General features: G+C 45.6%; 2 protein-coding genes across 2 annotated transcripts in view; one reads left to right on the top strand and one right to left on the bottom strand.

The window, feature by feature from the left end:
* The window catches only part of LOC149979424 (voltage-dependent T-type calcium channel subunit alpha-1H-like), a 104,855-nt gene extending 93,539 nt beyond the window's left edge, over positions 1-11,316 (top strand). The window contains exon 2 of the mRNA XM_090193958.1: positions 10,127-11,316. Coding sequence (XP_090050084.1) covers positions 10,144-10,440 — 297 coding nt within the window. The 5' untranslated portion in view covers positions 10,127-10,143 and the 3' untranslated portion in view covers positions 10,441-11,316. The remainder of the gene's footprint in view (positions 1-10,126) is intronic.
* Positions 1-25,541, bottom strand: part of LOC110511897 (luc7-like protein 3) — a 383,846-nt gene that overhangs the window by 112,036 nt on the left and 246,269 nt on the right. The window lies entirely within an intron of this gene.

Raw genomic sequence — 25,541 nt, forward strand, 5'->3', positions numbered from 1 at the left:
ACAGAAATATAAATACAACATGTAATGTGTTGGTCCCATATTTCATGAGCTGAAATAAAAGATCCCAGAAATGTTCCATACTCACAAAAAAATGTATTTCTTTCAAACTGTGTGCCCAATGTCTTTACATCCCTGTTAATCAGCATTTCTCCTTTGCCAAGATAATCCATTCACTTGACAGCTGTGGCATATTAAGAAGCTGATTAAACAGTTTGATCACTACACAGGTGTACCTTGTGCTGTGGACAATAAAAGGCCACTCTAAAATGTGCAGTTTTGGCACTCAACCCAATGCCACAGATATCTGACATTTTGAGGGAGCTTACAATTGGCATGCTGACTGCTGGAATGTCCACCAGAGCTTTTGCCAGATAATTTAATGTTCATTTCTCTACCAACGTTGTTTAAGAGAATTTGGCAGTACATTCAACCGGCCTCACAATCGCACACGACGTGTAACCATGCCAACCAAGGACCTCCACATCCGGCTTCTTCACCCGCAGGATCGTCTGAGACCAGCCACCCGGACATCTAATGAAACTGAGAAGTATTTCTGTCTGTTAGAAATAACTTTTGTGGGGAGAAACTTATTCTGATTGTCTGGGCCTGGCTCCCTGGTGGGTGGGCCTGGCTCTCAAGTGGCTCCACCCATCGCTGCACCCCTGCCCAATCATGTGAAATCCATAGATAATGGCCTAATTAATTTATTTCAATTGACTGATTTCTTTATATAAACTGTGACTTGCGAAAGTATTCGGCCCCCTTGAACTTTGCGACCTTTTGCCACATTTCAGGCTTCAAACATAAAGATATAAAACTGTATTTTTTTGTGAAGAATCAACAACAAGTGGGACACAATCATGAAGTGGAACGACATTTCTTGGATATATAACTGAAAAATTGGGCGTGCAAAATTATTCAGCCCCCTTAAGTTAATACTTTGTAGCGCCACCTTTTGCTGCGATTACAGCTGTAAGTCGCTTGGTGTATGTCTCTATCAGTTTTGCACATCGAGAGACTGAAATTGTTTCCCATTCCTCCTTGCAAAACAGCTCGAGCTCAGTGAGGTTGGATGGAGAGCATTTGTGAACAGCAGTTTTCAGTTCTTTCCACAGATTCTCGATTGGATTCAGGTCTGGACTTTGACTTGGCCATTCTAACACCTGGATATGTTTATTTTTGAACCATTCCATTGTAGATTTTGCTTTATGTTTTGGATCATTGTCTTGTTGGAAGACAAATCTCCGTCCCAGTCTCAGGTCTTTTGCAGACTCCATCAGGTTTTCTTCCAGAATGGTCCTGTATTTGGCTCCATCCATCTTCCCATCAATTTTAACCATCTTCCCTGTCCCTGCTGAAGAAAAGCAGGCCCAAACCATGATGCTGCCACCAGCATGTTTGACAGTGGGGATGGTGTGTTCAGTGTGATGAGCTGTGTTGCTTTTACGCCAAACATAACGTTTTGCATTGTTGCCAAAAAGTTCAATTTTGGTTTCATCTGACCAGAGCACCTTCTTCCACATGTTTGGTGTGTCTCCCAGGTGGCTTGTGGCAAACTTTAAACGACACTTTTTATGGATATCTTTAAGAAATGGCTGTCTTCTTGCCACTCTTCCATAAAGGCCAGATTTGTGCAATATACGACTGATTGTTGTCCTATGGACAGAGTCTCCCACCTCAGCTGTAGATCTCTGCAGTTCATCCAGAGTGATCATGGGCCTCTTGGCTGCATCTCTGATCAGTCTTCTCCTTGTATGAGCTGAAAGTTTAGAGGGACGGCCAGGTCTTGGTAGATTTGCAGTGGTCTGATACTCCTTCCATTTCAATATTATCGCTTGCCCAGTGCTCCTTGGGAAGTTTAAAGCTTGGGAAATCTTTTTGTATCCAAATCCGGCTTTAAACTTCTTCACAACAGTATCTCGGACCTGCCTGGTGTGTTCCTTGTTCTTCATGATGCTCTGCGCTTTTAACGGACCTCTGAGACTATCACAGTGCAGGTGCATTTATACGGAGACTTGATTACACACAGGTGGATTGTATTTATCATCATTAGTCATTTAGGTCAACATTGGATCATTCAGAGATCCTCACTGAACTTCTGGAGAGAGTTTGCTGCACTGAAAGTAAAGGGGCTGAATAATTTTGCACGCCCAATTTTTCAGTTTTTGATTTGTTAAAAAAGTTTGAAATATCTAATAAATGTCGTTCCACTTCATGATTGTGTCCCACTTGTTGTTGATTCTTCACAAAAAAATACAGTTTTATATCTTTATGTTTGAAGACTGAAATGTGTCAAAAGGTCGCAAAGTTCAAGGGGGCCGAATACTTTCGCAAGGCACTGTAGTTTAAATTGTTGCATTTTTGCGTTTCTATATTTTCTCAGGATATACAGTATGGCAAGACCTGAAAATGGTAGTCTAGCAATGATGCACATCCGATTTGACAGAATAATGGACATATATTGCACAATCCAGGTGTGGGAAGCTCTTAGTGACTTTCCCAGAAAGACTCACAGCTGTAATTGCTGCCAAAGATTATTCTAACATTTATTGACTCAGGAGGTTGAATACGTATCTAATATTATATTAGTGTTTTATTTTTCATATTCTTTTTTAATTTATGTTTTTACAAATGTTAGACATTTTCTTCCACTTTGACAATACAGAGTATTTCGTTTAGATCGTTGACAAAAAAATGACAATTAGATACATTTTAATCTCACTTTTTAACAAAATGTGGAAAAATCAACAGGTGTGAATACTTTCCGAAGGAATTGTATGGTCACTGTAGTTAATTACCACATTGTCTGCTCGAAACTGTGTAGAATATTGGCTTGTTGGAAACTACCACTCCTGACTACATCTCACCGTTCGGGCTTGTTCTGATTTATCTCAAAGGAAACTGCGTATTGAGCTCACAGAAATTTGAACAAAAAGGAATTCAAATAATTGAACTAACGTTAGTCAATTAGTTATAAAAAAAATAGATAAAAAATAACCGACATTTGGGTTAATCGCTCAGCACTACCTGACACATACAGAGTTTTAACACTGGGGCTCAGCGGAAAAAAAGTCCTCTCACGCAATTACACTTTCAGCTGCACACTTATCTCTACTATGAATCGTCTCCACTGTATCATTGCTGTTGTTAATGGGGCACAGGTCCTCTCAGTGCTGTTGTTGAGGTGGCACAGGTCCCCTCAGTGCTGTTGTTGATGGGGCACAGGTCCCCTAAGTGCTGTTGTTGATGGGGCACAGGTCCCCTCAGTGCTGTTGTTGATGGGGCACAGGTCCTCTCAGTGCTGTTGTTGATGGGGCACAGGTCCTCTCAGTTCTGTTGTTGATGGGGCACAGGTCCCCTCAGTGCTGTTGTTGATGGGGCACAGGTCCCCTCAGTGCTGTTGTTGATGGGGCACAGGTCCCCTCAGTGCTGTTGTTGATGGGGCACAGGTCCCCTCAGTGCTGTTGTTGATGGGGCACAGGTCCTCTCAGTGCTGTTGTTGATGGGCCAAAGGTCCTCTCAGAGCTGTTGTTGATGGGGTACAGGTCCTCTCAGTGCTGTTGTTGATGGGGCACAGGTCCTCTCAGTGCTGTTGTTGATGGGGCACAGGTCCTCTCAGTGCTGTTGTTGATGGGCCACAGGTCCTCTCAGTGCTGTTGTTGATGGGGCACAGGTCCTCTCAGTGCTGTTGTTGATGGGGCACAGGTCCTCTCTGTGCTGTTGTTGATGAGGCACAGGTCCCCTCAGTGCTGTTGTTGATGGGGCACAGGTCCCCTCAGTGCTGTTGTTGATGGGGCACAGGTCCCCTCAGTGCTGTTGTTGATGGGGCACAGGTCCCCTCAGTGCTGTTGTTAATGGGGCACAGGTCCTCTCAGTGCTGTTGTTGATGGGGCACAGGTCCTCTCAGTTCTGTTGTTGATGGGGCACAGGTCCCCTCAGTGCTGTTGTTGATGGGGCACAGGTCCCCTCAGTGCTGTTGTTGATGGGGCACAGGTCCCCTCAGTGCTGTTGTTGATGGGGCACAGGTCCTCTCAGTGCTGTTGTTGATGGGCCACAGGTCCTCTCAGTGCTGTTGTTGATGGGGCACAGGTCCTCTCAGTGCTGTTGTTGATGGGGCACAGGTCCTCTCAGTGCTGTTGTTGATGGGGCACAGGTCCTCTCAGTGCTGTTGTTGATGGGCCACAGGTCCTCTCAGTGCTGTTGTTGATGGGGCACAGGTCCTCTCAGTGCTGTTGTTGATGGGGCACAGGTCCTCTCAGTGCTGTTGTTGATGGGGCACAGGTCCCCTCAGTGCTGTTGTTGATGGGGCACAGGTCCCCTCAGTGCTGTTGTTGATGGGGCACAGGTCCCCTCAGTGCTGTTGTTGATGGGGCACAGGTCCCCTCAGTGCTGTTGTTGATGGGGCACAGGTCCCCTCAGTGCTGTTGTTGATGGGCCACAGGTCCTCTCAGTGCTGTTGTTGATGGGGCAAAGGTCCTCTCAGTGCTGTTGTTGATGGGGCACAGGTCCTCTCAGTGCTGTTGTTGATGGGGCACAGGTCCTCTCAGTGCTGTTGTTGATGGGGCACAGGTCCTCTCAGTGCTGTTGTTGATGGGGCACAGGTCCTCTCAGTGCTGTTGTTGATGGGTACAGATCCCCTCAGTGCTGTTGTTGATGGGCCACAGGTCCTGTCAGTGCTGTTGTTGATGGGGCACAGGTCCTCTCAGTGCTGTTGTTGATGGTGCACAGGTCCCCTCAGTGCTGTTGTTGATAGGGCACAGGTCCTCTCAGTGCTGTTGTTGATAGGGCACAGGTCCTCTCAGTGCTGTTGTTGATAGGGCACAGGTCCTCTCAGTGCTGTTGTTGATAGGGCACAGGTCCTCTCAGTGCTGTTGTTGATAGGGCACAGGTCCTCTCAGTGCTGTTGTTGATAGGGCACAGGTCCTCTCAGTGCTGTTGTTGATAGGGCACAGGTCCTCTCAGTGCTGTTGTTGATAGGGCACAGGTCCTCTCAGTGCTGTTGTTGATAGGGCACAGGTCCTCTCAGTGCTGTTGTTGATAGGGCACAGGTCCTCTCAGTGCTGTTGTTGATAGGGCACAGGTCCTCTCAGTGCTGTTGTTGATAGGGCACAGGTCCTCCCAGTGCTGTTGTTGATAGGGCACAGGTCCCCTCAGTGCTGTTGTTGATAGGGCACAGGTCCCCTCAGTGCTGTTGTTGATAGGGCACAGGTCCTTTCAGTGCTGTTGTTGATAGGGCACAGGTCCTCTCAGTGCTGTTGTTGATGGGGCACAGGTCCTCTCAGTGCTGTTGTTGATGGGCCACAGGTCCTCTCAGTGCTGTTGTTGATGGGGCACAGGTCCACTCAGTGCTGTTGTTGATGGGGCACAGGTCCCCTCAGTGCTGTTGTTGATGGGGCACAGGTCCTCTCAGTGCTGTTGTTGATGGGGCACAGGTCCTCTCAATGCTGTTGTTGATAGGGCACAGGTCCTCTCAGTGCTGTTGTTGATGGGGCACAGGTCCTCTCAGTGCTGTTGTTGATAGGACACAGGTCCTCTCAGTGCTGTTGTTGATAGGGCACAGGTCCTCTCAGTGCTGTTGTTGATAGGGCACAGGTCCTCTCAGTGCTGTTGTTGATAGCGCACAGGTCCTCTCAGTGCTGTTGTTGATAGGGCACAGGTCCCCTCAGTGCTGTTGTTGATAGGGCACAGGTCCCCTCAGTGCTGTTGTTGATGGGGCACAGGTCCTCTCAGTGCTGTTGTTGATGGGACACAGGTCCCCTCAGTGCTGTTGTTGATGGGGCACAGGTCCCCTCAGTGCTGTTGTTGATGGGGCACAGGTCCCCTCAGTGCTGTTGTTGATAGGGCACAGGTCCTCTCAGTGCTGTTGTTGATGGGGCACAGGTCCTCTCAGTGCTGTTGTTGATAGGGCACAGGTCCTCTCAGTGCTGTTGTTGATGGGGCACAGGTCCTCTCAGTGCTGTTGTTGATAGGGCACAGGTCCTCTCAGTGCTGTTGTTGATGGGGCACAGGTCCTCTCAGTGCTGTTGTTGATGGGGCACAGGTCCTCTCAGTGCTGTTGTTGATGGGGCACAGGTCCCCTCAGTGCTGTTGTTGATGGGGCACAGGTCCCCTCAGTACTCTCCGTAAGATTATTTAGGTATCCCTAGTCTCTTCGCCGGTCCCATCTCTCTAGTCTGTAGTCTATAAGGCCCCAAGTTGTTCCTGAAAGTGTGACCTGACCAGGGAAAACTCTTGGGCCTAGTCATACTCATGGTCAGCAAATATTTTCCAAAGTAATTGTAGCTCTTGGAATCATACTATAAATATAATCCATTGTTATAATTACTGTGAAATCAGCCACGTGTGTGTGTGTGTGTGTGTGTGTGTGTAACAGTACAAATTTAGACCGTCCCCTCGCCCATACCCGGGCGCGAACTAGGGACCTTCTGCACACATCAACAGTCACCCTCGAAGCATCGTTACCCATCGCGCCACAAAAGCCGCGGCCCTTGCAGAGCAAGGGGAACTACTACTTCAAGGTCTCAGAGCAAGTGACGTCACTGATTGAAACGCTATTTAGCGCCCACGCTAACTAAGCTAGCCGTTTCACATCCGTTACACTCACCCCCCTTTTGACCTTCCTCCACTTTTTCCGCAGCAACCAGTAATCCGGGTCAACAGCATCAATGTAACAGTACAAATTTAGACCGTCCCCTCGCCCATACCCGGGCGCGAACTAGGGACCTTCTGCACACATCAACAGTCACCCTCGAAGCATCGTTACCCATCGCGCCACAAAAGCCGCGGCCCTTGCAGAGCAAGGGGAACTACTACTTCAAGGTCTCAGTACATGTATGATGATCATGTGTGTGTGTGCGTCACGGTGTGTGCGTCACGGTGTGTGTGAGTGCAAGTGCTAATGCACAGACGCACAATCATCATGACCCCACCAGCACACATACAGAGAGAGAGCGAGAGATGCTGGGAGAAAATGTTAGAAGGTGTGAACAATGAACAGACAGGGATTGATACAAAAACAAAAAATGACTAAATCTTTCTCTCTCTCGTTTCCCCCTTTGTTCCTTTATGTTGGAGGGCCTGACTGAATCTGTCCTCTCTCCCCCCTGTGGTTCAACCTGTTTACTGTCAAAATGGAGCAGGGGAAAGGGACTGGTTCAGAGAAGGGCCTTGGTACCGTGGCAGGCACAGTCAAAAATAACACCCCAGAATTACACTTCAGCTGTTTTTGAATACTCATACTAACCATACTAAACGTACTATAACTGTACTTTTTGTGACGTGAATTGAGTACGTTGTATGTTTGTAACGAGAGAAGTCATTACTCCAATAACTCAGACTTCCACAGTCCACAGTGCTGCAGTCTAGTATGTGATGTGGTAGTTGTAGTCTTTTTTTCTTGACCCAGACCATAGTGTTTTTAGACGATGGTTGGTTTTTATATTGTGATGAAGGATTGTGAAACCTTCAGCTGTGAGAACATGTCAGATGCTGTCCTTTCTAATTTTATGGTAGTGTTGCATGGTATACCGAAACTTCTGTACTTTTTCCCTACTACAATATGAAAAATGGTTCGGTACTATAATTATAGTTACTTTTGGTACTTTAGTCAAATGTGTTTCACGGATCAACTCAGTCTATCAATAATCAAATAAATACAGTTTCTATAAAACTGCTTTTTTTCTGCAGATCAACTCAAGTCTATCAGTCCCCCTTATAGCGCGAGTCGCGCACCGTTCCTGCTCCACTTACTCATTGCTAGCCTGTACTGGGAGTCTGGGCTACATCATGTTAGCTACACACTCATACTGTACTGGGAGTCTGGGCTACATCATGTTAGCTCCACACTCATACTGTACTGGGAGTCTGGGCTACATCATGTTAGCTCCACACTCATACTGTACTGGGAGTCTGGGCTACATCATGTTAGCTACACACTCATACTGTACTGGGAGTCTGGGCTACATCATGTTAGCTACACACTCATACTGTACTGGGAGTCTGGGCTACATTATGTTAGCTACACACTCATACTGTACTGGGAGTCTGGGCTGTATCATGTTAGCTCCACACTCATACTGTACTGGGAGTCTGGGCTACATCATGTTAGCTACACACTCATACTGTACTTGGAGTCTGGGCTACATCATGTTAGCTACACACTCATGCTGTACTGGGAGTCTGGGCTACATCATGTTAGCTACACACTCATGCTGTACTGGGAGTCTGGGCTACATCATGTTAGCTCCACACTCATGCTGTACTGTGAGTCTGGGCTACATCATGTTAGCTACACACTCATGCTGTACTGGGAGTCTGGGCTACATCATGTTAGCTACACACTCATGCTGTACTGGGTGTCTGGGCTACATCATGTTAGCTCCACACTCATGCTGTACTGGGAGTCTGGGCTACATCATGTTAGCTACACACTCATGCTGTACTGGGAGTCTGGGCTACATCATGTTAGCTACACACTCATGCTGCACTGGGAGTCTGGGCTACATCATGTTAGCTACACACTCCTACTGTACTGGGAGTCTGGGCTGCATCATGTTAGCTACACACTCATGCTGTACTGGGAGTCTGGGCTACATCATGTTAGCTCCACACTCATGCTGTACTGGGAGTCTGGGCTGCATCATGTTAGCTACACACTCATGCTGCACAGAAGTTAACACACTTGAATAATGCAACAAGGCATGAACCCATCTTGCCTTGTGAATAATGTCATTACTATTTAAAGCGATAGTGCACACTTTTATAAAAGAAGCTACATCAATGCAAATGTTGTTGATCAATATAAGTCCCAATTGGAAGGAAAGCGCTGGTTTGTCATGTAGCCCCATGAAATCAGCCAAAACTAGCTCAATAACACAATGCATGAACACAAATGCAGTCACCTGTATTGTGAATAGGCCTAGGCCACATCTTGGTTTATCAATAGAGATTTACTATTCAAATAAAAGTCAGGTAGTTAGATTGATAAAAACAAAGTACATTTGATTGTATGATTTGTATAAAATGTGAATGATTAATACGTACATGGCTGTCTCTGAACAGAGCGGTAGCTGAGTTAATCTGTCTGGATGAAGTACTAATATACCCTCCTCCCCTCCAAAATCAATTCATCAAACCTGACATTTGGATTCTGTACACAAACCCTCCTAAGCCTACACACACACACACACAAATGGACGTATGCACAACCGCCCCATCACACACACAATTGCTCCGTCAGTGTAAAAAAAGCCACTGGCTGTGCTTTGCATCCTTGTTTCTTGTTGCTGTTGTTTGTCTCCTGACTTGTTCCTGTGCCTGGCTCTGTTCCTGCTCTCACTGCTGACAGGTAAAGTAGAGCAGACTGCTGAGGCACAATGTGCTGTCATTATTACACAATCACTGTGGCCCTGGTAGGCTGCTGCTACAGCCTTCTTCTACAGTCTGCATTCATCTTTCTCTTTATCTCTCCATCTCCTTATCTCTCCATCTCTTCATCTCTCAATCTCTTTATCTCTCAATCTCTTTATCTCTCCATCTCTTTATCTCTCCATGTGTTTATCTCTCCATCTCTTTTTCTCAATCTCTTTCTCCATCTCTTTATCTCTCAATCTCTTTCTCTCAATCTCTTTCTCTCCATCTATTTATCTCTCCATCTCTGTCTCTCCATCTCTTTATCTCAATCTATTTATCTCTCCATCTCTTTCTCTCCATCTATTTTTCTCAATCTCTTTCTCCATCTCTTTATCTCTCCATCTCTTTCTCTCAATCTCTTTCTCCATCTCTTTATCTCTCCATCTCTTTCTCTCCATCTCTTTATCTCAATCTATTTATCTCTCCATGTCTTTATCTCCCTACGGCCGGCTCAATCACTATTCAACAGGAGAGGATATCTGTTGTTTTTCTAGTACTCAGGCACAAAACCAAAGAGATGGAGTGTACTAGAGATGACTGTTTACATTAGAGTAAATCCATTCAGAGGATAGGTAAGGAAATAGAGAGGTTTTATGCTGCTAAAGAGCTGTAAGTGAATTGTCAATGAAAGTGCAATGATTGTTGACATCGATCTAGTCTGTGTGTGTGTTCTTCTCTTACCCGTCTCTCTCTCCATCCCTCTCTCTCCCTCCAGACCTCTGCTAAGTTGCCATGACGAGTGAGGAGTGTCCCGTTCCGCTAGGGGGCGTGTCCCCGGTGGGGGCGGGGCTCTGCGAGGACTACGGCCCGGTTCAGGCTGATGACATCATCGAGGAGGCGGGAGGGGCGGGCGATGATGTCAGCATCGGCAGTGACTTCAGCACGCTGGTGGTGCCGTTCCCTGAACTTGCACCCGTGGTGTTCTTCTGTCTCAAGCAGACCACCTGTCCCCGCAGCTGGTGCATACACATGGTGTCCAGCCCATATCCTTTACTACTGCTGAGATTACCTCCGACCCCTAACCTCTGACACCTGGCCTCTGACCCCTGACCCCTAACCCCCAAAATGTCATCCATCACCTCTCACACTTAAATGGTCTTCATCCTATATAGTTGTGGCTGCTTCGCGTCGTGTGGTATTATCTCTACCTTCTTACCCTTTGTGCTGTTGTCTGTGCCTGCTACCATGTTGTGCTGCTGCCATGTTGTATTGCTACCATGTTGTTGTCATGTTGTGTTGCTACCATGTTGTTGTCATGTTGTATTGCTACCATGTTGTTGTCATGTTGTGTTGCTACCATGTTGTTGTCATGTTGTGTTGCTACCATGTTGTTGTCATGTTGTGTTTCTACCATGTTGTTGTCATGTTGTGTTGCTACCATGTTGTTGTCATGTTGTGTTGCTACCATGTTGTTGTCATGTTGTGTTGCTACCATGTTGTTGTCATGTTGTGTTGATACCATGCTGTGTTTTCATGTGTTGCTGCCATGCTATGTTGATTTCTTCGGTCTCTTTATGTAGTGTTGTGCTGTCTCTCTTGTCGTGATGTGTGTTTGGTCCTTTTATTTAATTATTTATTTTTAATCCCATCCCCCGTCCCTGCAGGAGGCCTTTTGCCTTCTGGTAGGCCATCATGGTAAATAAGAATATGTTCTTAACTGACTTGCCTAGTTAAATAAAGGTAATCATATATATCCTTACAACATATTCTATATGTCATTATGTCCATATCCCAGACTCTTACCCTGAACCCCTATCTCCTGACCTCTCACCTCTAATATTCTTCCACTGAACTAATCTAACCTACTCAGCTCTCCCCCTCTTCACCCTTCACCTCTCTCAACCTCAGTCTCCCTCCATCTCTCATTGCTTCTTCATGCCTCTTATAGCCCTCTTCTAAACCCTTCAACCCTTCCCTTTTTCCTCGTCATCCTATCTGTCCTCCACCATCTCTTACCTTTTCTCTTTCCCCTCCTCTCTTTTCCCTCTCCCCCTCTCCTCCCTCTGGCCTGATCCCAGTCTGCCTGAAAGCTCAGTATCTCCTGATGTCCTGACCTGAGTAAGTCTACTTTACTGTCTCTATATTCAACCCCGGTGTTGATCCACTCAGTAATGCAGAATGATGGAGAAAGTTGACCAACCTGTGAATGACAACTTTTTTGCTCTGTTCTGACAGACTGCGACTGGATATAAGTTTGCTTCAGTAGGTGTGTGTATGTCTGGGTAGTGTGTGTGTGTGTGTGTGTGTGTGTCCATCTAGGAGTGTGTTGGCACAAACACTCTTTCCCGTGGCTGACCCAGGTGATAATCTGCAGTGAATGCTGAGGAAGTCTCTCTCTCCATTGAGGCTGTTCAGTCTTTGATGTACTGTCAGGGTTTTGAGGGATTTGCTAGGCTTTCTAGTGTGTAAGATTGGTGTGTGTGTGTGATCGGCCTCTAGACAGGAAGTTTCCCAATCTTATTTCACATCGCCCCAAACACTGACGCCTTTGATTGGCCAACTCCGGCCCATGGTGATGACTCAGGTCATCATTGTAATACATGGAGAGACAGGGCTTGGGAATTTCTGGGTTTCGGGTGTTTGTTGTTAGATGAGGTGGTGATTCTGCGCACACACACACACACACACACACACACACACACACACACACCAGATGAAAGGCCAATGATTCCCTCCCAGGCAGGCCTGCTTACAACAGAGAAAAAAAACTCCCACTGTTCCACTCTCTGCATGTCTCTCATTCTCTCCCTCACTCCCTCTGCCCATCTCTCCCCTCTCTCTTTTCATCTCTCTCTCACTCCCTCTGCCCATCTCTCCCCTCTCTCTTTTCATCTCTCTCTCACTCCCTCTGCCCATCTCTCCCCTCTCTCTTTTCATCTCTCTCTCACTCCCTCTGCCCATCTCTCCCCTCTCTCTTTTCATCTCTCTCTTACTCCCTCTGCCATTCTCTCCCATCTCTTTTTTCATCTCTCTCTTACTCCCTCTGCCCATCTCTCCCCTCTCTCTTTTCATCTCTCTCTCACTCCCTCTGCCCATCTCTCCCCTCTCTCTTTTCATCTCTCTCTCACTCCCTCTGCCTATCTCTCTTTTCATCTCTCTCTTACTCCCTCTGCCATTCTCTCCCATCTCTTTTTTCATCTCTCTTACTCCCTCGGGCCAACTCTCCCCTCTCTTTTCAACTCTCTCTCTTTTCTCTCTCTCTCCATGACTTTCTCTTCTCATTCATTTCACCCTCTGCATTTTTCTTCATCTTACATGCTTCTGTGTGTGTTTTTGTGTTTGTGTCTGTGTGTGTGTGTGTGAGTACGGAAAGGCGTGTGTGCTTGCGTACGTTGCCATGTTATATGCCTGCCTGCTTACCGTGAAGCCACACCCCCCTCTCCACCTCTCCTTCCCTCTACTCTCCTCCCCTCTTCTCCCCTCCGCTCTACTCTACTCCCCTCCACTCTCATCCACACTCTCCACCTCTCTCTCCTCCCCTCCACTCTCCTCCCCTCTCCTCCCATCTACTCCATTCACCTCCCCACTCTCCACCTCTCCTCGCCTCCCCTCCACTCTCCTCCTCTCCACTCCCCTCTCCTGTCCCCTCTCCTCTCCTTTCCTCTCCTCTCTGGTTTATTATCCTAAGATATTATCTCTGGTCTCTCCTGACCAGACAAAGAGGCCTGTGTCTCTTTATGTATTGGCACAGAGATAGGACAGAGATTTCTGCTGTCTGTGTAACTGATTGGACATTAGATATGTCTGGCCTAGCACTTACTCACCTTCAATATGCTCATCATCATGCCCCACATACGTCAGGCTATGAGTCAGTCAGGCTGAGATATGAGCAGGCTCATCAGCTTAATGGACTAAAAAGAGAAATAATATAATCCAGTCCTAAACCCCCAGATTCAGACACTCTGGGGAGATGGGGACCTGTCTACCACACCCCACCACTTACCCAAAGCATAGATATTCAAAATTACAAGGAGCAGAGTTAATACCTATTTGCAAGTGATTGCAGTGCTTCTTCAAATACTAGTTTCCTCCTCAAACCCTCGTCCTTTTTTTACAATGCGTGCAGGACACGGGGTCGTCGAGAGCTACCTGTTTCTTTCCCAAGCAGTTGATGCAGAGAAGGTGAGAGCCTTTCCTCGCAATCATGGAGCCGAAAGCGCAAGAACGTGGGGGTTTGAGTGCTTGGCCTGGCTGTCCCTGGGATGGGGCAGCAGTGGCCATTGTAATTAAACACTGTAGTGTAGTAGCGCCTGTTGTAGAAAATTACGTGTTAGCCCGGAGGGTTAGAATGGGAGACAGCGCGGCGTAACGCTATAGCCAGGCTTGTAAGGCATTAGCTAACTAGCAGCTATCTAGCATGGCTAAGGTATGCTGTCGCTAGCACAGTGCTAGCCGATGAGGACCATGTGGGAGCTGTGTTGGACTTCGTGCTGATATCCTCCCAAGAACTTAAAGCCATCAGGCTAAACTTGGTCGTTTTAGTTAACACAAACAAGTGAACATAGGTTAAACTAAACAAGAGGAAAGAGCTAGCAATGCTACATTATGTGAAGATAAAATTGCTAGCTAGTGTGTTTAGCTTGCTTTCCAATAAGCTAGCCAAGTTCGCTTAATTAAGCCTTGCAGCGTGGGCTAACTAGGTCTCGATAGCTAGCCGTGTGACGCTAACAATCACCGGAGACAGAAAAGGTATATATATATATTTTAATTCAACTCGAAGCAACAAAATAAATATTCCGCCAGTACTCAACACTATCGAATGGAGCTGAGGTCCAATGTTCGGCAGAGTTAACATCACGGTTCTGAAAACATTTAAGCAGGAAGACAGGGATCATGTTGTGCTGAGGAGAGCTTCGGGAGCCTAGTGACTCTTCGCAAGGAAGAGAGCGAGAATGGCCAGTGGGCGGGCGAGTGGCGCCTTATAGGGAGGGAGAGGTTCACCACTCAACCTGTCTGTCTCGAACAGAGCTGTGTGATTGGTTACTTCCTGTCTCGGACAGAGCTGTGTGATTGGTTACTTCCTGTAATGGATAGAGCTGTAGTTGATACTTCTCTGTCCGCTCCTGTATTTTGATCATGCCTTTGTATTGTGTACTTGTTTGCATGTATGTACACTCAACATCAATATAAACGCAGCATGTAAAGTGTTGGTTCCATGTTTCATTAGCTGAAATAAAAGATCCCAGATATTTTCCATGCGCACTAAAAGCTTATTTCAAATCTGTTTATATCCCTGTTAGTGAGCACTTCTCCTTTGCCAAGATAGTCCATTCTCCTGACTGCTGTGGCATATCAAGAAGCGGATTAAACAGTGTGGTCATTACACAGGTGCACCTTGTGCTGGGGGACAATAAAAGGCCACTCTAAAATGTGCAGTTTTGTCACACAACACAATGCCATAGATGGCTCAAGTGTTGAGGGAGCCTGCAATTGGCTGACTGCAGGAATTCCCACCAGAGCTGTTCCTTTGACCTCATGGCTTGTTTTTTTCTCTGACATGCACTGTCAACTGTGCGACATTATATAGATAGGCGTGTGCCTTTCCAAATCATGTCCAATCAATTGAATTTGCCACGTGGACTCCAATCAAGTTGTAGAAACATCTCAATGGAAACAGGATGCACCTGAGCTCAATTTTGAGTCTCATAGCAAAGTGTCTGAATACTAATGGAAATAAGCTATTTCGGTTGTATTTTTTTCTAAAATGTCTAAAAACCTGCTTTCACTTTGACATAATGGTGTATTGTGTAGATTTTTGAGGAAAGGTACAGATCTGGGGAAGAGTACCAAAACATGTCTGCAGCATTGAAGGTTCCCAAGAACACAGTGGCCTCTATCATTCTTACATGGACGAAGTTTGGAACCACCAAGACTCTTTCTAGAGCTGGTTACCCGGCTAAACTAAGCAATCGGGGGAGACTGGCCTTGATCAGGGAGGTGACCAAGAACCCGATGGTTAGATGGGAGAACCTTCCAAAAGGACAACCCAGCACTCCACCAATCAGGCCTTTATAGTAGTGGCCAGATGGAAGCCACTCCTTAGTAAAAGGCACATGACAGTCTGCTTGGAGTTTGCCAAAATGCACCTAAAGCCTGAATGCCAAGCATCACATCTGGAAGAAACTTAGCACCATCCCTACAGTGAAGCAAGGTGGTGGCAGCATCATGAGTTGGGGATGTTTTCAGCGGCAGGGACGGGGAGACTAGTCAGGACCGAGGGAAAGATGAACGGAGCAAAGTACAGAGGAATCCTTTATCCTTGATCCTGCTGCAGAGCACTTAGGACCTCAGACTGGGACGAAGGTTCACCTTCCAACAGGACAATGACCCTAAGCACACAGCCAAGACAACGCAGGAGTGGCTTCGGGACTCTGAATGTCCTTGAGTGCCCCAGCCAGAGCACAGGCTTGAATCCGATCTAACATCTCTAGAGAGACCATAAAATAGTGACGCTCCCCGTCCAACCTGACATACATTGAGAGGATCTGTAGAGAAGAATGGAAGAAACTCCAATTCCAAGCCAAGCTTGTAGCATCGTACCCCAGAAGACTTGAGACTGTAATCGCTGCCAAAGGTGCTTCAACAAAGTTCTGAGTAAAGGGTCTGAATATTTATTTAAATGTGATATTTCAGTTTTGTATCTTCTTTGCATTTGCAAAAAAAATCTAAAAACAATTGTTTTCTTTGTCATTGTAGAGTATTGTATTTAGATTGATAAGGAAATGTGTGTTTTTTTCTGTGGTGAAATGCGCAAAGATGATTTCCCAGATGTGCTACATCTCACTCATATAATCATAGAACCAGGGATACGAAAGCAACCTTGAGTTTCTATGTTTTGTAGGTGCAAAAACACTCACCTGCTTGTTGTGATGCCACCAATAGGTAACACAACTCATGGCTTCATGCTATCTGTGAGCCTGTGAGTGTGATGGGAAGCTGCTGTGATTCTTATATCCTATTTCACCCTCTCCCTCTCTCTACTGTCTCTCCTCTACCTCTTTGTCTCTCTTATCTCCCTCCTATCTTTCCTCTTCATACATCTGTCTATCCATCTATCCATCTTCCTCTCTCTCTCTCCCTGGAGCTTGATTGGCTCACGGGGTTCTAGAGGAGTGACCGGCCTCCGCGGCCCATGATCTTCTCTGTATCTGACAGCTTGTTACCACGATGGAGACGGATATCCACACACCTCAGAGAGTCATCACACCTGAGTCTCTCTTTCACTCTCTCTCTCCTCCCTTCTGCCTCCTTCCGTCCTCTCACCCATCCATCTTTCACCCTACCTACTCTTATCGGTTCTCTCTCCACCTTATCTCCCTTGGCTCCCCCCTTTCTCCTCTTCCTCCAACCTCTCCTCTGTCTATTACTTCATCACTTCCTTCTCTTTTCTCCTCCTTCCCCTCTCCTCTCCTCACACTGTCTACTCCTTGTCAGCCACTCAGGAGAAACTCTCTAGTTAACGTAATTATTGGAAACAATGTTTCTCTTTCTCCCACTCTCCCTCTTCAACATCATCTCCCTTTTCCCTCTTACTTATTTTCTCTCTCTGTACCTCTCTTCACACCTCTCTGTCACATCCAGGATAAACTCCATTAGCGCCTGGTCTCTCTCTCTCTCTGTGTGACAGGGCTATAGAGGGGTTTAAGAGACTCCACAGAGACCAGGGTACCACTTCTGATTCAATACCAGGTACCACACAGCCAATCATTGGATGGCAGCAGGCACACGTAGCCAATCAGTGCACGGGCCGGCTCTCATGTGGTGATGATGGATGGTGTGATGATGGAATGTGGTGTGTACATGGTACTGTCTCTCTTCCTCTCTTCCTCTCCTGCACGGATGAATCCACACACATATACATGCAACACACACGCGTGCATGCACGCTCATATGCACACACAAACATGCATGCGAGTGCACGCAAATGCAAACACACGCACACACTCTCCCTATATGGTTCTGGTTCTGTGCCTGTGTATTCCAGAATGTTCTGTCTGGCTGCACACTAACTGCTGTGCTCTGTATTCCAGAACTTTCTGTCTATCTATCTGATTCTCTGTCTAATTCTAACCTCATGAAATTACAATGCAATGTCTATCAAGCATATTCTCTCTACCCAGCCTGCTCAACCCCACTACCCTCACCCATACTCTCTCCATATCTCTCCAGTCACACCTCACCCTAACATCCGTCCTGATAGACAGAGTGAAAGAATGGAAGAGAGGGAAAAAACGAGCACAATTGCTCACTTTGTTCCAGCAGGTGCATGTGTGGCAGGAACACCTATTGTCATTATGTGTCATTCAAAGGTGTAGCGGCTTATTCAATCCCCCTTTGATTTCAATGTGTGTGTCAGATCCTGCCTCTGCTTCTGCATCTATATGTGCCTCTCTGGCATGCCTGTTGAATGGAGATGGGGTTTAAATGGCTGTTTGATGGGCTCTGTTAACCCCGTGGCTCCTGGCTGGGCCTGTGAGTGGATGGGGAGAGACAGAGACACGCTCCACTGAATACTGTACTGACTAGAGAGAGAGAGAGCGGCCACAGCACTGCAGCTGGAGACAATAGGATGGTTCAATGATAACAGCTCTATTAGGAACTAGGCTTCAAGGACTATGTTTTGGATGGATTAACAGGGGAATTGTCTTGTTGTCCTGTATATAATCTACTACATGTCACTGTATGTTGTCATTGTACATTACAGGGTAGGAGAGGAGACTTTGAACAACAAAAACACATCAAAGCTCATAGCCCATCTACAGTAGCCATTTCATTTTTTTCAGGAAATATCATCCAATTTCAGAAATGGAGTTGAGTTTAGGATGTTTATGTAGTTACTTATTTTCGAGTATCAACCAAACAGACATAAACAGACATAATCAGACACAGCGCCATATTTTGCAGGTGCCCCAGACAGTAGATGAAAGAGAGAGGTTATGTTGTAGTGTGGGGTTAGAGGTCAAACATTAGGGGTCAGGGTTAGGGTCCCCCATATTTCCCCTGATTAAAGGAGGTGGATCAGGGTTTCTGGCCTCCAGATGACCTTTGGGAGATCAAAGCTCCTGTTGCTTTTTTCTCTGCAGTTTTTTCAGGAAGTTTAGTCGTTCAAAGAAAGTGGGAAGTGGGGAGGAAGAGGAAGTGTGTGTGTGTGTGTGTGTGTGTGTGTGTGTGTGTGTGTGTGTGTGTGTGTGTGTGTGTGTGTGTGTGTGTGTGTGTGTGTGTGTGAGTGAGAGAGAGAGAGAGAGAGAAGGAGAGGGGGAGAGAGATACAGAGCGAGATAACTATTGTTGTCGTCTCAAATTTTTTCATATTTTGCCTCCACCCACTCCCTGTCTGCTTTTTCCTGCCTGGGAATACACTGTAGAGAGAAATGAGAGGAAAATACCAAGGGATGGAGGGAGAGAAGGGTTATGGAAGGGAGGAAGAAAACAGAGGAAGACAACATGGTGAGGAGAAATAGAGAGTGAGATGGAAAACAGAGTGAGAAATGTTAGTGTTTGTTATTTATCCAGTGTTTTAGTGGGACTAACACTGGCAGTGTTACACAGGCTGCTTCTCAGTCTCTTGTCATGTCAAGAAAAGGCTTTTCTATTATTAATATCGAAGTGAGTGAAAGAGAGAGAGGAGATATAGAGAGTTTAAAAGAGATGGTTGAAGGGGAAAGAGAGAGAGGAGATAGAGAGTTTAAAAGACATAGGGGGAGGGGGATTGAGGGGATAGAGAGTGTAAAATACATAGGGAGAGGGGGATTGAGGGGATAGAGAGTGTAAAAGACAGGGAGAGGGGGATTGAGGGGATAGAGAGTGTAAAAGACATAGGGAGAGGGGGATTGAGGGGATAGAGAGTGTAAAATACATAGGGAGAGGGGGATTGAGGGGATAGAGAGTGTAAAAGACATAGGGAGAGGGGGATTGAGGGGATAGAGAGTGTAAAAGACATAGGGAGAGGGGGATTGAGGGGATAGAGAGTGTAAAAGACATAGGGAGAGGGGGATTGAGGGGATAGAGAGTGTAAAAGACAGGGAGAGGGGGATTGAGGGGATAGAGAGTGTAAAAGACATAGGGAGAGGGGGATTGAGGGGATAGAGAGTGTAAAAGACATAGGGAGAGGGGGATTGAGGGGATAGAGAGTGTAAAAGACATAGGGAGAGGGGGATTGAGGGGATAGAGAGTGTAAAAGACATAGGGAGAGGGGGATTGAGGGGATAGAGAGTGTAAAAGACATAGGGAGAGGGGGATTGAGGGGATAGAGAGTGTAAAATACATAGGGAGAGGGTGATTGAGGGGATAGAGAGTGAAAAGAGATAGGGAGAAGGGGATTGAGGAGATGGATAGTGTAAAGGGAGAGAGGGATTGAGGAGATGGAGAGTGTAAAGAGATAGGGAGAGGGTGATTGGGGAGATAGTGTAGTAGGAGATGATAGGAGATCATGATAGGAGATCATGTAGTAACCAAAAAAGTGTTCAACAAATCAAAATATATGTTATATTTAAGATTCTTCAAAGTAACCACCCTTTGCCTTAATGACAGCCATACTTTTGGCATTCTCTCAACCAGCTTCAGAAAGTAGTCACCTGGAATGCATTTCAATTAACAGGTGTGCCTTGTTAATAGTTCATTTGTGGAATTGATTTCCTTCTTAATGTGATCAGTTGTGTTGTGACAAGGTAAGGGTGGTATACAGAAGATAGCCCTATTTGGTAAAAGACTAAGTCCATATCATGGCAAAAACAGCTCAAATAAGAAAAGAGAAACGACAGTGCGTCATTACTTTAATACATGAAGTTGTCAATCCATAAAAAGTCAAGAAAGTTTCTTCAACTGTCGTCGCAAAAACCATCAAGCGCTATAATGAAACTGTCTCTCATGAGGACCACCACAGGAAAGACCCAGAGCTGCCTCTACTGCAGAGAACAAGTTCATTAGAGTTACCAGCCTCCGAAATTGCAGCCCAAATAAATGCTTCACAGAGTTCAAGTAACAGACATCAACTGTTCAGAGGAGACTGTTTGAATCAGGCCTTCATGGTCGAATTGCTGCAAAGAAACCACTACTAAAGGACCTCAATAAGAAGAAGAGACTTGCTTGGGCCAAGAAACATGAGCAATGGACATTAGACCAGTGGAAATGTGTCCTTTGGTCTGATGAGTCCAAATTTGTGATTTTTGTTTCCAACCGCTGTATCTTTGTGAGACGCAGAGTAGGTGAACGGATGATCTCTGCAAGTGTGGTTCCCACCGTGAAGCTTGGAGGAGGAGGCGTGATGGTGTGGGGGTGCTTTGCTGGTGACACTGTCTGTTATTTATTTAGAATTCAAGAGTTAGTTAACCACCGTGCATGCTCAGCACATGTGGGAACTTCTTCAAGACTGTTGGAAAAACATTCCAGGTGAAGATGGTTGAGAGAATGCCAAGAGTGTGCAAAGCTGTCTTCAAGTCAAAGGGTGGCTACTTTGAAGAATCTAAAATCTATAATATATTTTGATTTGTGTCACACTGTTTTGGTTACTACATGATCCACATGTTATTTCACTGTTTTGATGTCTTCACTATTATTCTACAATGTAGAAAATACCCTTGAATGAGTAGGTGTGTCCAAACTTTTTCCTGGTACCCTACATGTAGGGTTAAGGGTGAATACCCCATTGATTGAGAAATACATGTTGGTTCGAGGTATATACAGTGCCTTGCGAAAGTATTCGGCCCCCTTGAACTTTGCGACCTTTTGCCACATTTCAGGCTTCAAACATAAAGATATAAAACTGTATTTTTTTTGTGAAGAATCAACAAGTGGGACACAATCATGAAGTGGAACGACATTTATTGGATATTTCAAACTTTTTTAACAAATCAAAAACGGAAAAATTGGGCGTGCAAAATTATTCAGCCCCCTTAAGTTAATACTTTGTAGCGCCACCTTTTGCTGCGATTACAGCTGTAAGTCGCTTGGGGTATGTCTCTATCAGTTTTGCACATCGAGAGACTGACATTTTTTCCCATTCCTCCTTGCAAAACAGCTCGAGCTCAGTGAGGTTGGATGGAGAGCATTTGTGAACAGCAGCTTTCAGTTCTTTCCACAGATTCTCAATTGGATTCAGGTCTGGACTTTGACTTGGCCATTCTAACACCTGGATATGTTTATTTTTGAACCATTCCATTGTAGATTTTGCTCTATGTTTTGGATCATTGTCTTGTTGGAAGACAAATCTCCGTCCCAGTCTCAGGTCTTTTGCAGACTCCATCATTCTTCCAGAATGGTCCTGTATTTGGCTCCATCCATCTTCCCATCAATTTTAACCATCTTCCCTGTCCCTACTGAAGAAAAGCAGGCCCAAACCATGATGCTGCCACCACCATGTTTGACAGTGGGGATGGTGTGTTCAGGGTGTTGCTTTTACGCCAAACATAACGTTTTGCATTGTTGCCAAAAAGTTCAATTTTGGTTTCATCTGACCAGAGCACCTTCTTCCACATGTTTGGTGTGTCTCCCAGGTGGCTTGTGGCAAACTTTAAACAACACTTTTTATGGATATCTTTAAGAAATGGCTTTCTTCTTGCCACTCTTCCATAAAGGCCAGATTTGTGCAATATACAACTGATTGTTGTCCTATGGACAGAGTCTCCCACCTCAGCTGTAGATCTCTGCAGTTCATCCAGAGTGATCATGGGCCTCTTGGCTGCATCTCTGATCAGTCTTCTCCTTGTATGAGCTGAAAGTTTAGAGGGACGGCCAGGTCTTGGTAGATTTGCAGTGGTCTGATACTCCTTCCATTTCAATATTATCGCTTGCACAGTGCTCCTTGGGATGTTTAAAGCTTGGGAAATATTTTTGTATCCAAATCCGGCTTTAAACTTCTTCACAACAGTATCTCGGACCTGCCTGGTGTGTTCCTTGTTCTTCATGATGCTCTCTGCGCTTTTAATGGACCTCTGAGACTATCACAGTGCAGGTGCATTTATACGGAGACTTGATTACACACAGGTGGATTGTATTTATCATCATTAGTCATTTAGGTCAACATTGGATCATTCAGAGATCCTCACTGAACTTCTGGAGAGAGTTTGCTGCACTGAAAGTAAAGGGGCTGAATAATTTTGCACACCCAATTTTTCAGTTTTTGATTTGTTAAAAAAGTTTGAAATATCCAATAAATGTCGTTCCACTTCATGATTGTGTCCCACTTGTTGTTGATTCTTCACAAAAAAATACAGTTTTATATCTTTATGTTTGAAGCCTGAAATGTGGCAAAAGGTCGCAAAGTTCAAGGGAGCCGAATACTTTCGCAAGGCACTGTATACAGACAGTCACACAATACAGCATCACATTCACTGCCAGTGAGGAAACCACTACACAGGAAGTAGAAACAGCCAAATAAAGAAGAGGAACATGAGGAAAGGAGAGGAGCAACACTGCTATAATGAGGGGAAACAGTGTGAGACAGGGGCTGCAGGATGAAAGGATGAAAAAAGATAGTCGGCGAGCGAGGGATGGGGGAAAGGGTAATTATAGATACACTAGCATGCTACTCAAGGTACAGAGAGATATGAACAGTTGGTGCAATGGAGAGAGAGAAAGGGAGGAGTGGATAGTTAGCACTTTTTGCTGAGAGGCTTCTAGAAATTAAAGTGTGAGATCTAGTGAATGAGAAGAAAGACAAGGGTGGATAGTATTTTGTTTGTTTATTTGGATCCCCATTCAGCTCCTGCAGAAGCTACTCTACCTGGGGTCCATAGTTAGCACTGTCTTTGAGAGGCAGAGAACGAGAGAGGGAAAGATTGCTAGCTAGCTCTTTCTTGAAGAGCAAAAGAACAAGTGAGGGAGGAGAGAGGGAGAGGGAGGAGAGGGGGAGACTAGGGTGGATAGTTAGCGTGGTGTAGGAGGGAACTTTTGCCTAGTGCCTGTCTAGCTTAGACAGGTGTGTGTGTGTGTGTGTGTGTGTGTGTGTGTGTGTGTGTGTGTGTGTGTGTGTGTGTGTGTGTGTGTGTGCCTGTCGAGTTAAAGAGACAGGAGGGAAGAACATGGAGTCTCTAATTGCACTGGTGACTGCCTTCTCAGACCTCAGAGAGACTGAACGAGAGAGAGAAAGTCAGAGAGAGGGAGTGAGGGGGCGGGGTGAGATGGGGAGAGAGAGAGAGAGAGAGAGAGATGGAACATGCTAGAGAGAGAGAGAGATAGACGGAGCGAGGGAGAGAGAAAGAGATGGGGACTGAGAAAGAAAGAGAGATGGGGAGAGAGAGAGAGAGATAGATGGAACATGCTAGAGAGAGAGAGAGATAGACAGAGCAAGGGAGAGAGAAAGAGAGATGTGGACTGAGAGAGAAAGAGAGATGGGGAGAGAGAGAGAGAGAGAGAGATAGATGGAACATGCTAGAGAGAGAGAGAGAGAGAGATAGACGGAGCGAGGGAGAGAGAAAGAGAGATGGGGACTGAGAGAGAAAGAGAGATGGGGAGAGCGAGTCCTGTACAGTAGGTGTTGGTGATGATGCAGAATAAACACTTCCAGTAGGAGGGTGATATTACCTCCACACCTCCAGCCCTGACCCCACCGCGTGGCCAACTCCTGCCCAGTGACCCTGCTCTAGCCTGGGCATGAATGTTATTTATTTTATACAGTCATTTTTACTCATCTTTATCAATTGTGTCAATAACAGCCAGGTCACCCGTATTCGACGTCCATCCATGTCTGAGGATGTCGGGAGATGACGTGGAAACTGGCCACTAGGGGGCAACAGTGAGCACTGCTACCTTCAAGTAGATTTTGGTTTAGTTTGAGCGTTGTGGACGGGGAGGGCGAATCCAATTTCGAATCCAGCGATAAAATGGTTTTTGAGATTTTGGTTTTAAGCCTATACCAAACCTTAATCCTAACCTTTAATGCCTAAACTTAACCTTAAACCTTTGACGTTTAAAACTGTGACGTGAGACTGTGAGAGCTATTTGGTCAATAATAGTATTATGCAGATTTGTTCAGTTTTGCAAGTAGGGATCAAATCTGAAGAGGGAAGCAGAATTAAACACAACACAGGCCCACTGTGATCTGGTGATCTAGTCTTTTGTCCTCTAATCCACACGTCTCCTTATTGGACCAATGGCTGACCTCTGAATCCAACTGTCTGACCTATCACCTCCTCCCTGTGGATGTATTGCAATCCGATAAAGGCCATTGACTCTGGCCAGTAATTGATGATCTCAATTAGGTCTATGCAGTCTCCCCCGGCTTGATTGAACAAATCAAGCTTATTACAGGGCTCACCTCTGACACACACACACACACATGGGGACATGTGCACACATGCAGATGGACGCAAACGTGGGCACACACACATACACACACATACACACATTTAGACCAGGAGTTGGAACCGGTTCAGGGAACAGAACTGAAAACCAGGAAAATAACAAGGCATTTTCAAGGAACCGAATAAGAACCGGGAACGAATGTGATCTACACTGTTCTGGAACAGAACCGTTATTTTAAAAGCATGGAAACTAGTTAATAACGATCTTTTACATTCCGGACATTTTTTTTTCAGTCCCACAAAAAACTCTAAAAGCTGCTTGTGCAAAGCCCTCCCTCTGTCAATCAGAAACTTAACATCTTTGCCAGTTTGTGTGCTTGTAGGCTACCTGCCCTTCCATCTCCGAGGCATAGCTGTAGCCTACTGATGTTACACGCGTGGCTTCTTTTATTTTTATTAGATAATAATGCATTCACTTTTTCAATGCTGGTTAATGATGCTATAGATATCGCGTTTCACATTGGACTTATTAACTACAAAAATATGAATTCTGGTGCCGCTCTGCACACACAAGCTTGTTAGCTAGCTTTTCTGGTCTAACGTTAAGCCAACTCTCGGAGGTTCAAAGACATTCAAAGTTTAAAGCCCCAGTGCAGTCTTTTAAATAATCTTTTTAAATCATCACTGTATGTCTAATAACTCCAAATATATGTTTTATTATTTCATTCACTGAGCCTACTTTTGTTATTGAAGTACTCAGTCTGATCATTTGGGCGTGTCGATACAAATATAAATATATTTACATATACAGCCCTGATTGGCGAATAGGATCGTCTAGACCAGTTCTTACACTAAAAGAGCATTATCATCATTTTGACCATTTCAGATAGTT

Source organism: Oncorhynchus mykiss, chromosome 12 (genome assembly GCF_057628025.1).
Source record: "Oncorhynchus mykiss isolate SJ-2025 chromosome 12, ASM5762802v1, whole genome shotgun sequence".
Lineage (NCBI taxonomy): Eukaryota > Metazoa > Chordata > Actinopteri > Salmoniformes > Salmonidae > Oncorhynchus > Oncorhynchus mykiss.